General features: G+C 50.4%; 1 protein-coding gene across 1 annotated transcript in view; it reads left to right on the forward strand.

The window, feature by feature from the left end:
• LOC115090937 (MYCBP-associated protein-like) overlaps window positions 1–14,682 on the forward strand; it is a 140,822-nt gene that overhangs the window by 6,427 nt on the left and 119,713 nt on the right. Inside the window, exons 4-5 of the mRNA XM_029600628.1 lie at window positions 3,925–4,031; window positions 4,581–4,767. Of these exons, the coding sequence (XP_029456488.1) occupies window positions 3,925–4,031; window positions 4,581–4,767 (294 nt within the window). The remainder of the gene's footprint in view (window positions 1–3,924; window positions 4,032–4,580; window positions 4,768–14,682) is intronic.

Below are 14,682 nucleotides of genomic sequence, written 5' to 3' on the forward strand. Positions count from 1 at the left end.
ATTCCAATCCACCTAGACTCCCACCCTCCACAGGAGGATCCACAGGAGGTAAGTCCTCACAATGAAGCGAGACCGGTCCACTCCATCGTTCGTATTATAGGAGGTCGCTTGACTCAATTTTACGGCGAGTGGGCCAAGCTTACGCAGGACCAGTGTGGTAAAAGATAGCTATGTTTTAGATTTTGCTCGACCCATTCGCAAGCTTTTTATAATTTCCCCCTGCAGTCCTGTCAACAAGCAGGTGGCAGTGCGGGAGACCTTAGCGCGTCTCCAAAGCCTGGGAGCGGTGATACCGGTTCCTCCCGTGGAACTTCGCACGGGCCATACTCCATCTATTTTGTGGTTCCAAAGAAGGAGGGCACTTTCCAGCCCATTCTGGATTTGAAGAAAGTGAATGCCATCCTCAAAGTTCCCCGCTTCTGGATGGAGACCTTGCGGTCAGTGATAGTGGTTGTGCGCAAGGGGGAGTTTCTCACATCCTTGGATCTCACGGAGGCCTATCTGCATATTCCAATCCACTTAGACTCCCAGCGCTTTCTCCGCTTCATGGTGCTGGGCCAGCATTTTAAGTTTCAGGCCCTTCCTTTCGGTCTTGCCACAGCCCCACGCACCTTCACCAGGGTGATGGTGGTGGTAGCGACGGCGCTTCGGAAGGAGGGAGTCCTGGTGCACCATATCTGGACGATTGGCTTATCAGGGCGAAATCGGAAGCTCTCTGTCTTCAGTCAGTCAGCAGAGTTCTCGAGGTTCTTCAATCTCTCGGCTGGGTAGTGAACCTGGCAAAGAGCCATTTATCTCTAACTCAGTCCTTGGAGTACTTGGGTGCTTGGTTCGACACTCAGCTCGGCAAGGTTTATCTTTCGGAAGAATGAGTGCTCAAGTTGCAGAATCGAATCCGCCAGTTGTTGAACTTATGGATTCCCAAAGTGTGGGATTATTTACAGATTCTAGACTCCATGACTTCAGCGTTGGAATTGGTGCCGTGGGCGTTTTTCCATATAAGGCTGTTGCAAAGGGCGCCTTTGGCACAGTGGAAGCCAATATCAGAAGAGTTTCACTTGCCATTGCCTCTTGAGGGCATAGCCAGAGACAGTCTGTCGTGGTGGTTTCAGACCCCCAATCTTCTTCGCAGAATAGACCTCGAAGTGCCAGACTGGGTGATAGTTACTACCGACACCAGTCTCTCTGACTGGGGGGGTGGTTTGTCAACATTGTTCAGTCCGGGATGTGGTCTGCGAGAGAATCTGCATGGTCTATCAACCTTTTGGAGACCAGGGTGGTCTGGTTAGCTTTGAAGGCGTTCTTACCATTGATAAAAGGGCGCTCTGTGCGGATTCTTTCTGACAATGCGACAACAGTGGTGTACATCAACCAGCAGGGTGGTACCAAGAGTCAGCTGGTAGCTCGGGAGGCACAAGCCTTGATTCGTTGGGTGGAATCTCACCTAGAGGGAATAGCTGCATCACATATAGCTGGGGTCGACAATGTTCAAGCAGATTTCCTAAGTCGGACTCGGTTAGATCCAGGCGAGTGGGAATTGTCGGAAGCTACAATGCAGCTCATCAAAGATCGTTGGGGCTCCCCTCACGTGGATCTGATGGCAACTCATTAGAATGCCAAAGCGTTTTGCTTCTTCAGTCGAAGGCGACAGCACGGGCCGAAGGTGTCGACGCTCTAGTCCTGCCTTGGGCACGGGGCACTCTGCTTTATGTGTTCCCTCCTTGGCCATTGGTGGGCAAGGTGTTGCGTTGCATAGAGAAATATCACAGGGAGGTGATTTTGGTAGCTCCGGAGTGGCTGAGGCATCCTTGGTTTGTGGATCTCATCAACATGGCGGTGGATGGCCCGCTTCATTTCGGTCATCTGAAGGGCCTTCTTTGTCAGAGTCCCATATTTTCAGACAAGGCCGATCACTTTTGTCTAGCGGCTTGACTTTTGAGAGGAGATTAAGGTAGAAAGGTTATCCGGAGTCTGTCATCACCACCTTATTGCAAGCCGGGAGAAAGTCTACTAATTTGGCTTACGTTAGAGTATGGAAAGTGTTTGAGTCCTGGTGTACTACTCGTAGAATTCACACCCTACAGTCCTTCACTCCCGATATTTTGTCATTTCTGCAGGCTGGGTTTGAGAAAGGCTTAGCTCCTAGCCCCCTTAGAGTTCAAGTGGCGGCCTTGGGCTGCCTTTGGGGCAAGATCGAGGTTTCCGTTATTTCAGCTCATCTGGATGTTGTCAGGTTCCTGAGAGGAACTAGGAATTTGCGGCCTCCAGTTAGGAGAATTTGTCATCCTGGAACCTTAATCTAGTTCTCCGCGGTATGTGTGTGGCTCCTTTTAAGCCTCTCTGGAGAGCGACGCTGAAAGACTTGACTCTCAAGGTAGTTTTTCTGGTAGCAATATGCTCTGCTCGGTGTATTTGAGTTGGAAGCTTTGTCCTGTTGGGTTCCTTTCCTCCAAATTTTGGATTTCGGGATTTCTTTGAGGACGGTGCCTTCCTTTCTGCCTAAAGTGGTTTCCGCTTTTCATGTCAACCAGACGGTGGAACTTTCAGCCTTCTCAGCGGTGGATACATCTGTTCCGCATGCGAAAGAGCTCAAGCGGTTAGATGTTTGGTGGGCTCTGTTGCGCGATCTCAAGGTGACGAATGATTTCAGAAGGTCTGACCACCTTTTTGTTTTATGGAGTGGCACATAGCGAGGTTTCAAGGCTTCTAAGACTACTATTGCGCATTGGTTGAAAGAGGCCATTGGTTCCACCTACATTACTGCCGGTCGAGAGATTCCGGAGTGCTTGTGTACTCATTCTGCGCGGTCTCAGACGACTTCCTGAGCGGAAGCGCAGCTGGTGTCTCCTCAAGAGATTTGCAGGGCAGTGACTTGGAAGTCGCTGCATACATTTGCGCGACACTATCATTTGGATGTGGGAGCTTCAGGTTCTCCTTCCTTTGGCCAGAGTGTTCTGTGAACAGGACTCTCCAGGTCCCACCTAAATAGGGTGCTTTGGTACATCCCAGGAGTCTGGACTGATCCGAGTACGTACAGGGAAAAGAAAATTGGTTCTTACCTGCTAATTTTCGTTCCTGTAGTACCACGGATCAGTCCAGAACCCGCCCGTTTTTATCTAGAGGTGGAGAGTTGCCCGCTCAGCTCTAATGTTGTCTTTTAAATACAGATGATTACAAATTTGTTTGAAGCATTTTTCAAAGTTTTTTCAATAATTTTTCCTCGTTGTTTAGGTCATTGAAATTTCTACTTTATGCTTTGGTACAGATCTATACTGAGGAACTGCAGGTGGCACTGGGGTTTATCAGGCAGTGTCAGTTAAACTTTCTTTGTCTCCATCTGCTGGCAGGGATGCATAAACCTAGGAGTCTGGACTGATCCATGGTACCACAGGAATGAAAATTAGCAGGTAAGAACCAATTTTCTTTTCTGTAGCTGCACAAATGTTATGTGAGGCTAGCCTTGTCACACAATAAGGTGTGTGTGTGTTGGGGGGGGAGTGCACCTCAGAATCCATTAGCATATTGAGAAATGGAACAAGATGGATGATGATGTCTTCAGGTTTATGTGAGTGTGAATATCTGCTTACATGTTCAGGTGTAAGAGAACAATTAGCCAGTTAAAATCTGCTTCCTTTCTTCCATGAATGTGAAATGAGAAATTTAATTTACTGCTGTGACATATGGAGACATCTACAAAGAATCTGCTTACACCTATCTCAATGTTGCATTATTTTGCAGTAAAGCTTTGACTGGTGACTCTGTGAGGACCATGTTTATTTCTTAGGACTTTCTCTAACTCATAGAAGTACAATAGCAGTTAACTATTATATCATGCTCCCAAAAGGCCACAGAGTCTGTCTGCAGACATTGATGATTCTACGTCTTGTATTTTATTGACTGAAGACTGTCTCCCCTCTATTTTAGGGACAGACGGTCTACATTTTGATGCCTATGGACAGATTCTGCCTCACAGCATTCTGGGAAGTCTCCATGAACTCAAAAGAGAAGCTTTAGCCAGAGGCAACACTCAGGTATGTCCATAGGTGTCTAGAATTATTCTCCCTTGGGTTAATGCATTTTACCAGCATATTCAGGCACTGGCTTAGTTGAATCTGTCATCAAACCCAATAACCTTAATATTCATAGCACTCTGTGGCACTCATGCATTGTCATATTTCTTGACCTCATTGACTATTGAGCTGGCACAGAGCTATTTGATTATCACTTCCAGGGAACAGTTGATAGTCTATGGATCTTGATCTAGTACCATTACTATGAAGTGGCTTAGGGCTGGAACAGAGTTCTTTGTTCATGCTAAATGATCTGGGTGCATCTAAAACCTGTTTGAGATTAATTTCCAGTCCAGCTTCTTCTCTTCCTTGTGTGCAGAAGGTTCTATATGGCCCGTTCTGACCATGTTGTTCTGTGATGTTCAGAGCTGTTGTGAGTCTGGATGAGGTCTGTGCTTAGGTTTTGCCTGACCATCTTGTGTTATGCCGCTTGCGCTCAGATGCTCTTCCAAATGAGTTGATAGACCAACTTTTTTACATCACTGTTTGCATCCTTGTCTTTTTTTTCAGATGGCTGGGCTGGTCACAGATTCCCCCTTTCCCAATGACTTGCTTGTGATGGTTGAAAAGTTTGAAAAGGAAAAATATGCCGAGGAGCAAGAGAAGGCACCTTGTGTCCTCCCGAAACAATATGGGGCCCTGGAAAACTGGAAGTATCACATGACTTTAAGGAAGCAACAAATGCGCACCCTATCCCGTGAGTTGTGTTAGGATGGAGGGGCAAAGTGCATGGGGCAGAGGGGCAGTTAAGGAGGGCTGAGGAGAATATGGAGAGACAAAAGCAAAGGAAACATGCATGGAAAATCTGTAGACGCTAGACCAGGGAGATGTCTATATGAGAACATGTGCACATGAGAATATATCCTTGGAAAAGTAGCAGTACCTGAGGAGGAAGAGCTACTGTAACCAAAAGGAAACGTCTATGGGTAGAACAGCACCTATGTTTTATAAACGTGGAATATGGGGCATCTTGCTCAGCTGCACACTTCTGCAACAATATGGCATCGCGAGACTATGAAAAGTCTGCCACTGTCATTAGAATGACCTAGAAAAATGAGGGGTTTTTATGCGAGGCAACTAGAGCAGCAGGCAAGAGTGACAAAACTTCCTTGAGTTTGTGTTGGTTCACTCTTCATTCAAATGTCTTTTTATAGGAATAATTCTAAGAAATCCCAAGATCTTCAGTATTTATTATTCTCTGTTTCGTTTTATGATACTTTTGAGTGAAAGTGGTAGGCAGATAGTAATAAAAGGTACATACTTAAGAAAAAGAGGAAGTGAAGATTTCTCTGTATCTGTTTCTTTTTTTTATGCAACTAGCTTAAGTAGGTTAATGTCACAAGTTGGCTATCCATATTATATCTTACCATGGCAATTAGTATCTCCTATTCTGAAGTAGTGCTCTCCTTAGTAAGCTTTTTTGGTGAGAGGACTTGATTTCTCTCCCCTTCCCAAAGATGAAGCATGAAATGCAGACATTTATTTATTTATTTATTTTATTTATTTATTTATTTATTTATTTATTTATTTATTTAAAGTTTTTATATACCGACATTCATCACAGATATCACATCGGTTCACAGTGTAACACAAACAGACGCCTGGAGTAGCGTTTTTTACATCGAACAGAATTCTGTTATAACACGGTAACAAGATAGTAATTGAGGGAGGGGAAATATAAGGGGAGAATTGAGTATAGAATTGAACATAATGAACAATATGTACAGATATATACATTATGAACAGGGAATTATAAGGGGATTATGAGGGGAGAATTGAATATAGAACTGAACGTTAAGGACAATATAAACAAAATGTACATTATGAGCAGATAACATAATATATTGGGCAGTATTTGATATGAGATAGGGGGGGAAAAAGGGGAGGAGGGGGGAGCGTAGGAAAGGGCATGAAGGGCTTAGGTGTATGCTTTAGTGAAAAGCCAGGTCTTAAGCTTCCATTTGAAGGTTTTTAGACATTCTTCTTGCCGTAGCTCGACTGGCATTGTGTTCCAGAGAGTCGGCCTGGCGATTGAAAGCGCACGGGCTCTAGTAGAAGTTAGTTTGTAGAGTTTGGGAGAGGGGGTAGGCATGGTGGCGAGATGTTGGTGTCTGGTGGGCTTGTTGGCTTGGTGGAGGCGGAAGGAATCATTAAACCAGTTCATTTCAGGATTGTATAGGGCCTTGTGAACGAGTGAGAGAGCCTTATATTGGATGCGGGATGCAATCGGGAGCCAGTGTAGTTCTTTTAATACGGGTGTGATATGGTCATTTCTGGGTGAATTGGTCAAGATCCGGGCTGTTGTGTTTTGCAAGATTTGAATAGGATGGATGGAGTTGTTCGGTAAGCCGAGAAGGAGAGAATTACAGTAGTCAGTTTTGGCGAAAATGGTGGTTTGAAGTACTGTACGGAAGTCCGGAGGATGTAGTAAGGGTTTCAGTTTTTTTAGGGTGTGCAGTTTAAAGAAGCCATCTTTTAATATATTACTGATGAATTTCTTCAGAGTGAAATGACCATCAAGGATGACTCCCAGATCTCGGACTTGTTGGGAAAATGGGGTATGAATATGAGAAAGGGGGGAGGGGTTAGGATGGTTTTGGGGTGAGATGAACATGATTTCAGTTTTAGTGGTGTTTAGTGCTAAATGGATGGAAGATAGGAGATTGTTTATAGATAGGAGAGTGTCATTCCAGATGTCCATGGCTTTCGGTAGTGAGTCAGTGATTGGTATGAGCAACTGCACGTCATCAGCATAAACATAATGAGGGAGATTGAGACTAGATAGGAAGTGACAGAGGGGTAGGATGTAAATATTGAAAAGGGTTGAGGAAAGAGAAGAACCTTGTGGGACACCTTGGTTGAGGGGGATGGCCTTGGAGAATCCAGTGGAGTCATCGTCAGAGGCAGGCCCCAGGTCAGAATCCATTGGGTCCAGGAGGGGCGCCCGGTCGGACTGGTCCTTGGTACACTTATTCCCATTGGTGTGGACTGGTCGCGTGGGTGGCGCAGACATGGTTTCTCTCTTGATTTCTGCTTGAAAGCCTGATGATTACAGATCATAGCTCAGTTCTACAGCCTATGTCCTCAAGCTGTAAATGATTGTTCACCCAGATAAAAGGGCTTTTTGAATATTGCTCACTTTATATGCAGGTAAAAGTATGGGCACTGTTCAACGATGCGCTTGCTTTTACCCACATTTTCTTGGGGGCATTCCCAGGGGAGGGGAGGCAGCAGTCTCATAGTCTTGCATTTTCAAATTATTAGGGAGATTTATCAAGCCGCGATAGGGCTATAATTTATGTTAAACAACATATATTGTGCAGTGTTTGGTCCAGAAACCTAAATGAGCTGCTTTGCATGGTTTTTGCAAACATGAATTTTGCCGTAGATAAGCAGAGAGGAATTAGCCCTGATGTCTGGGGACATCCTCTGGGCGGCCAGGTGGTGGAACTTCTCTTAGCAGACATAGTTTTGTGTGAGTGCCCTGCTTGTGAGATCCCGTTCAGCCCCGGTCTGCCTCAGTCCTTTTTCTTCCACGCTGCTGGTCGCACGCGGAGCTCTCTTCTTTCCCGATGGGAAAGTACCAAAAAAGAAAAATCTAAATCATGCCGCAGCCGCTTAGCTTTAAATTTTGCCAGTGCGGCAAGATCATGCCCGAGACCGATGGCCATCTACGATGTTACCGCTGCCTCGGTCTGGACCATGATCAGGCTGCCTGCACGGACTGCGGCTGCATGTCCCCTCGGGTCCAACGTCAGTGGGCCGCAAAATTTGCCAAATGGAAGGAGGCGGCTTCGGACTTCAATGCCCCCAGCACCGGGTCCGCTCAGTCATCACCGGGACCCAGTCGGACCAGCCAGGCATCGATGCACAGAAAGTTCTCCTCGGTCGGGCCTTTGGGTCTCCCCGGCCCACTGCTGAAGCATGCTCCCCTCGCCCTGATGCAGGGAGCTTCGGGAGATGTGTCACTTCTGTCACTGGCGCTGGCAAGTACCGATCCACCGACGCACCACGCACCGATGCCAGTGCGTCGAAGCATCGGACATGCCTCCAAACACAAAAAAGCATCGACACACCGATGCAAGACGGCGCCAGCCCCGACGCTACTGACGCAGCTATCTTCCAGGAACCCTGCGCCACCCACGCGTCCAGTCCACACCAATGGGAATAAGTGTACCAAGGACCAGTCCGACCGGGCGCCCCTCCTGGACCCAATGGATTCTGACCTGGGGCCTGCCTCTGACGATGACTCCACTGGATTCTCCAGATCTTCTCGGGTCTACTCAGGCTTGTCTTCAGCGTCCCAGTGCAGACATTCTACTTTGCAACTCCAGGAGCCTTTAACCGAGAGGGCCAAGCGGCCCCCTGTAGAAGCTCCAATAGGGTATCATCCGTGGGGTCCAGACTCCGACATTCTCCTGGCGGCATTACCACCACAAAGTACCCCCAAGAGTCCGCTGCCTGTCTCCCAGGACACCCTTGCATCACAAGCCATGTCTCAGATCTCCATGATCTTGTCACAGTTCCTCTCAACGGTGGAACAGCAGGAGAGGCACTCCAGCGGGGCACAAATCCCAGCTCCTCTTGAGGCTCCTCCTTCACCACAGGATAGCCTTAGCCTGAGGCCTCATTCTATCAGCCCATACTCTCCTGGCTCCTCGCCATGCCGCGGCCGTCTCGGTGTGCGGCCTGTGGCGAGCCGGGGTCCAGAATTTCACGGGAGGGGATTTGTGCTTGGTGCCTCCCCGGGGGGGAAGGCACCTCGCAGCCTAGTGCTTTTTCTTTCCTCCCCTCCCCGCGGCCCGGGGGGCGCGGGCCAGCTACTTCACCGCCATTGGCGGGAACGGCGGCCATTTTAAATTTGCAGCACGATGCTGCCGGCTCTACTGCACGGGAGAGGGACTTTCGGGAGGTTTCTCCTCCGAATCTTTCCCCGGAGGGGGGTTTGACCGATCAGGGGTCCGCAGAGGGTCCCTCCCCAGGGCACCTTCCCAGCATGCCGAGGTTTTCTCCTGAATTTATTTTACTGATGCATAGTGCCTATTTACAGGGCCTGGAGGCCCCTGGGGGTCTGCCCTCGGGCCCCCCGCCCACCAAAACCCCGAGGGTTCCTACTGGTCCTCCTAGCTCTCCTGACGCAGTCGGTTCTGGGTCGGGAGCTCCTGGCTTGCCACCCCGGGTACGTACCACGGGGGCGGCTGCACCCTCGGGGGGTGACCTCCCGGATTCACCGGATCCTGTGCACCCGGACGCTCAGTCTGAAGGGGACGATCCGCGCGCGCTCCGGATCTTTCAGAGAGAGGAGCTGGATGATCTCATTCCTCAGATCCTCCGGGAGCTGGATCTTGATCCGCCGCCGGACCCGCCAGCTCCAGTTGCTCCCGCCGTCGCCACGTCTTCAAGGAAGGGGGACCCTGTCCTCGCCGCCCTCTGGCCGAGGGCTCGGGCCTTTCCCATTTATGATTCCTTCCTGCAGCTCCTCACCAGGGAGTGGGACACTCCTGAAGCATCGTTAAAGGTCACTCGTGCCATGGAAAAATTGTATCCGCTGCCTGAGGATTTCCTGGACCTCATCAAGGTCCCCAAGGTGGACTCGGCGGTCTCGGCGGTCACTAAGAGGAAGACTATTCCGGTCACGGGCGGAGCGGCCCTGCGTGATACTCAGGACCGCAAGCTGGAGGTTTTTCTTAAACGGGTTTTTGAAGTCTCCGCCCTGGGGTAGCGAGCAGTCATGTGTAGCTCGCTCGCACAAAGGGCCAATCTGCACTGGGTTCAGCAACTTCTCACCTCGCAGGATCTGCCGCCCGAAGAGACCGCCCAGGCGGATCGCCTGGAGTCTGCCATAGCTTATGGGGCTGATGCTCTGTATGACCTCTTCCGAGTGCTGGCGAGATCCATGGTGTCGGTAGTAGCAGCTCGGCGGCTGCTGTGGCTTCGTAACTGGGCGGCGGATACCTCCTCCAAGTCGAGCCTGGGCTCTCTTCCTTTTCGGGGCAAGTTTCTGTTTGGAGAGGATTTGGATCAAATCATCAAGTCACTAGGGGAGAATGCTGTTCATCGGCTGCCTGAAGATAGACAACGTCCCTCCCGGTCCTTTGCCTCGTCCAGAACAAGGGCTAGAGCGCAGCGGCGCTACAGGTCTTACCGGCAGTCTGCTCCTCGGTCAAACTCTTCCAGACCCCAGTCCTGGCCGCAGTCCTTTCGTGGGCGAAGGCCCCCACGAGACGGTTCGGGGCAGGGGAACCCCCAACAAAGCCCACTCAATGATGCCAGAGTCGCCCACTCCTCCACTCCCAGAATAGGGGGTCGACTGGCGGAATTCCACGAAGAGTGGGTGCATATCTCCACAGACCAGTGGGTCCTGGACACTATAAAGAACAGCTAGCCTTGGAGTTTGTCCGCCCTCCGAGGGACAGGTTCCTCTTCTCCCCATATGGTTCGGACCTCAAGAGGATAGCGGTGCAGCAAACACTAGACCGGCTGCAGAAGATAGGGGCCATTGCTCCCGTCCCCTTCGGCGAGGTGGGCTTGGGCCATTATTCCATCTATTTTGTCGTACCCAAAAAGGACGGGTCTTCTCGGCCCATCCTGATTTGAAGGAGGTCAACAAATCACTACGAGTCAGCAGGTTCCGCATGGAGACGCTACGCTCTGTGATTGCAGCAGTGCACCAGGGAGAGTTCCTTGCCTCTCTCGATCTGGCGGAAGTGTACCTGCACATTCCCATCCTCCCAGCTCACCGTCGTTTTCTCCGGTTCAAGATCCTGGGTCAGCACTTTCAGTTCACGGCTCTTCCCTTCGGTTTGGCGACCGCCCCTCGTACCTTCACCAAGATTATGGTCGTGGTAGCAGCGGCCCTACGGAGGGAGGGCATTCTTGTGCATCCTTACCTGGACGACTGGCTGATTCGTGCGAAGTCGTTCACTCAAGGACAGTCCTCGGTAGCCAGGGTCATCCAGGTCCTCAGCTCGCTGGTCTGGGTGGAGAATTTTTCCAAGAGCTCCCTCGTGCCCTCGCAGCATTTGGACTTCTTGGGAGCAAGCTTCGACACGCGTCAGGGCAAGGAGTTTCTCCGCCCGGACAAGGCTCAATCATTGCGGGAACACATACGGCGATTTTCTGCGTTGCCAGAACCCACCTCTTGGGATTATCTTCAGCTGTTGGGGGTGATGGCTTCCACCATCGATCTGGTGCCCTGGGCGTTTGCACACCTGCGTCCACTGCAGGCGGCTCTCCTTTCCCGTTGGAAACCAGTCTCCCAGGATTATCAGGTGATTCTACCCCTCCCTCCGACCGCCAGGGACAGTCTGGGTTGGTGGCTGGATCCATTGCACCTGGCTCGCGGAGTCTCCCTGGAGGTGCCCAATTGGGTGGTGGTCACCACCGATGCCAGTCTCGTGGGATGGGGCGCCATCTGCGATCGAAGCGCCACGCAAGGGACATGGTCGCCAGCGGAGGCAACGTGGCCGATCAACCGCCTGGAAACCAGGGCGGTACGTCTGGCGCTCCATCGTTTCCTCCCGCTGGTGCAAAACAGAGAAGTAAGGATTCTCTCAGACAACGCCACCACCGTGGCCTACATCAATCAACAAGGAGGGACGAGAAGTCGACATGTATCGCTCGAGTCGACCCTACTGATGGACTGGGCGGAAAGGCACCTGGTCCGTATCGCAGCTTCACACATCGTCGGGGTGGACAACATTCAGGCGGATTACCTGAGTCAACAGCTGGATCCTGGGGAGTGGTCTCTCTCCGACGAAGCGATGCATCTTCTGGTCCGCTGATGGGGCGCACCACACTTGGACCTGATGGCGACCTCCCTCAACGCCAAGGCCCCCCGCTTCTTCAGTCGCAGGAGAGAGCGCGGCGCGGAAGGGGTAGATGCTCTGGTCCTCCCATGGCCAACACACCAGCTTCTTTATGCCTTCCCTCCCTGGCCTCTGGTGGTCATGATTCTTCGCAGAATAGAGAACCATCAGGGACCCGTAATTCTCGTCGCCCCGGAGTGGCCCCGTCGGCCCTGGTTTGCAGACCTGCTTCAACTGGCAATAGACGGTCCGATTCGACTGGGACATCTGCCTCGACTGCTTCACCAGGGCCCGGTATTTTTCGAGCAGGCAGAACTCTTCTGTCTTGCGGCATGGCTTTTGAACGGCGCCGCCTCCGACGCAGAGGCTACCCGGAGGCGGTAATTTCGACCATGCTGTGGGCCCGCAAGCCGTCCACTTCAGTAGCATACGTACGAGTCTGGAAGGTCTTCGACATGTGGTGTTCCGAACAAGGAGCTAAGCCCACCAAGGCGTCGGTGTCACAGATCCTGCAGTTTCTTCAAGATGGCCTGGACAAGGGGCTCACTTATAATTCACTTCGGGTACAGGTGGCGGCCCTGAACTCCCTCGTACGCCAGGACGGTTCTCTCCTCCTCCAACCGGACATCGCACGTTTCCTCAGGGGTGTCAAGCACCTACGACCCCCGATAAGGGACTCCTGTCCCTCCTGGAGTCTCAATCTAGTGCTCCGTGCCTTGTCAGGGTCACCTTTCGATCCGCTCCGCGGGGCGACTCTTAAGGATCTTACGCTCAAAATGGTATTCCTCGTAGCCATCTGTTCCGCACGCCGCGTCTCGGAGCTTCAAGCGTTGTCTTGCAGGGAGCCTTATCTTCGCTTCACGGACTCGGGGGTCTCTCTTAGCATCGTTCCTTCTTTCCTTCCGAAGGTGGTCTCGTCGTTCCACTTGAATCAGACGGTGGAACTTCCTTCCTTTACCCCCGACGAATCGAGGTCCCTCCGTCTTTTGGACGTCAAGCGCGCGTTGCTACACTACTTGGAGGCTACGAATGAGTTCCGGGTGTCCGATCATCTGTTCGTGCTCTGGTCGGGTCCGAAGAAAGGGTCACAGGCCTCGAAAGCGACGATTGCGCGTTGGCTAAAGGCTGCCATTTCCGCTTCTTACATTGGAGCGGGACGGGTTCCTCCTAGCGGCGTCATAGCTCACTCTACTCGTTCACAGGCGGCGTCCTGGGCGGAGGTTCGCTCCGTCTCCTCTCAGGAAATTTGCCGGGCGGCGACATGGAAATCGCTGCACACGTTCTCGAGACATTATCGACTACACCTGGCGTCTCCCGCCTCCGGGCACTTTGGCGACCAGGTCCTCCGAGCAGGTATTTCAGGGACCCACCCGATTTAGGGAAGCTTGGGTACATCCCACCGTCTGGACTGATCCTGGTACGTACAGGGAAAAGAAAATTATTCCTTACCTGCTAATTTTCGTTCCTGTAGTACCATGGATCAGTCCAGACGCCCACCACTCTGGGATTCTTGCTTCTGCTCGGGCTTTCATAGTAGCTGTCTACTGTATCCTTCAGTGTCTTCTCTGTTCACAACTCCCTACAAGTTGACAGTTTTTTGCCAATGGTTGGTTGTTTATGTTACTTCAGCAGTTTAGTTCATAGTTACGCAAACTTGATCCAGACTATTCTTGTCTAAATGGGCTTTGATATACTTTATACTGAGCTCCTGCAGAGGGTGTACTGGTTTATATGGTGACGCCCTCAAAGTCTGTTCTGACTCCATCTGCTGGATGGGGGACATAACCCACCGTCTGGACTGATCCATGGTACTACAGGAACGAAAATTAGCAGGTAAGGAATAATTTTCTTATCTCCTTTTTCCATCTATCTCAAGTGTGTAAGATATGTGTTATAGTAGGAGCAATATGCTTCGGTAGGGTCCAATAGTTGGGTGGTAGCCATACTAAGGATTGAGGATGAATCCCCTCTAATAAATCTTGTTCCAATTGCACCCAACGCTTGTTTTGGCCATCTGCATGCCAATTAATGATGAAGCACAATTGTGCTGCTATATAGTAGAGCAGCAAACATGGAACCCCCAGACCACCTTTGTCCCTGGCATGGTAAAGAACTTTTCCACTAACCCGAGGAGGCTGTCTTTTCCATAGGAAGCGGAACAGGTGTTTTTGCCAGGTATGTAATTCGACAACTGAGACTGGGATTGATAAGGTTTGGAATAAATAGCTGAGCCTTGGTAATATGTTCATTTTTATGGTGGAAATTCTTCCCAGCCATGAGAGTTCCAACCGTTCCCATTTTTGTAGGTCGTCCTTTATGGTTTTCCACAAGGGGGTCATAATTAAAAGAGAATAGATCCCCAATTTCAGATCCAATTCTGACTCCTAGATATTTGATGGACTGCTTGACCAATTTAAATGGGAAGTGTTGTTGCAAGGCTTTTACTTCGTTAGGGTTTAAGGTAATATTTAACAATTCCGATTTTTCCATGTTTAATTTGTACCCAGATACCCCCCTGAAACGCCCCAGGTCCTGCACCAAATGTGGGAGCGAATCTGAGGGTTGTACAACTGTAAAGAGTACGTCGTCAGCAAATAAAGAGAGTTTATATTCATGATCCCCTATACGGACTCCCTTAATATCTAACGAAGCTCTGATGGTCGAGGCTAGAGTCTCTAAATAAAGAGCAAACAAGAGTGGGGAAAGGGGGCAGCCCTGGCTGGTCCCCCTTTCAATTGGGAAAGACTTCGAATATCTCCCATTGACTTTTATACAAGCATTGGGGTTGGAGTATAATTTTCTTA

This window comes from Rhinatrema bivittatum, chromosome 4, assembly GCF_901001135.1.
Source record: "Rhinatrema bivittatum chromosome 4, aRhiBiv1.1, whole genome shotgun sequence".
NCBI lineage: Eukaryota > Metazoa > Chordata > Amphibia > Gymnophiona > Rhinatrematidae > Rhinatrema > Rhinatrema bivittatum.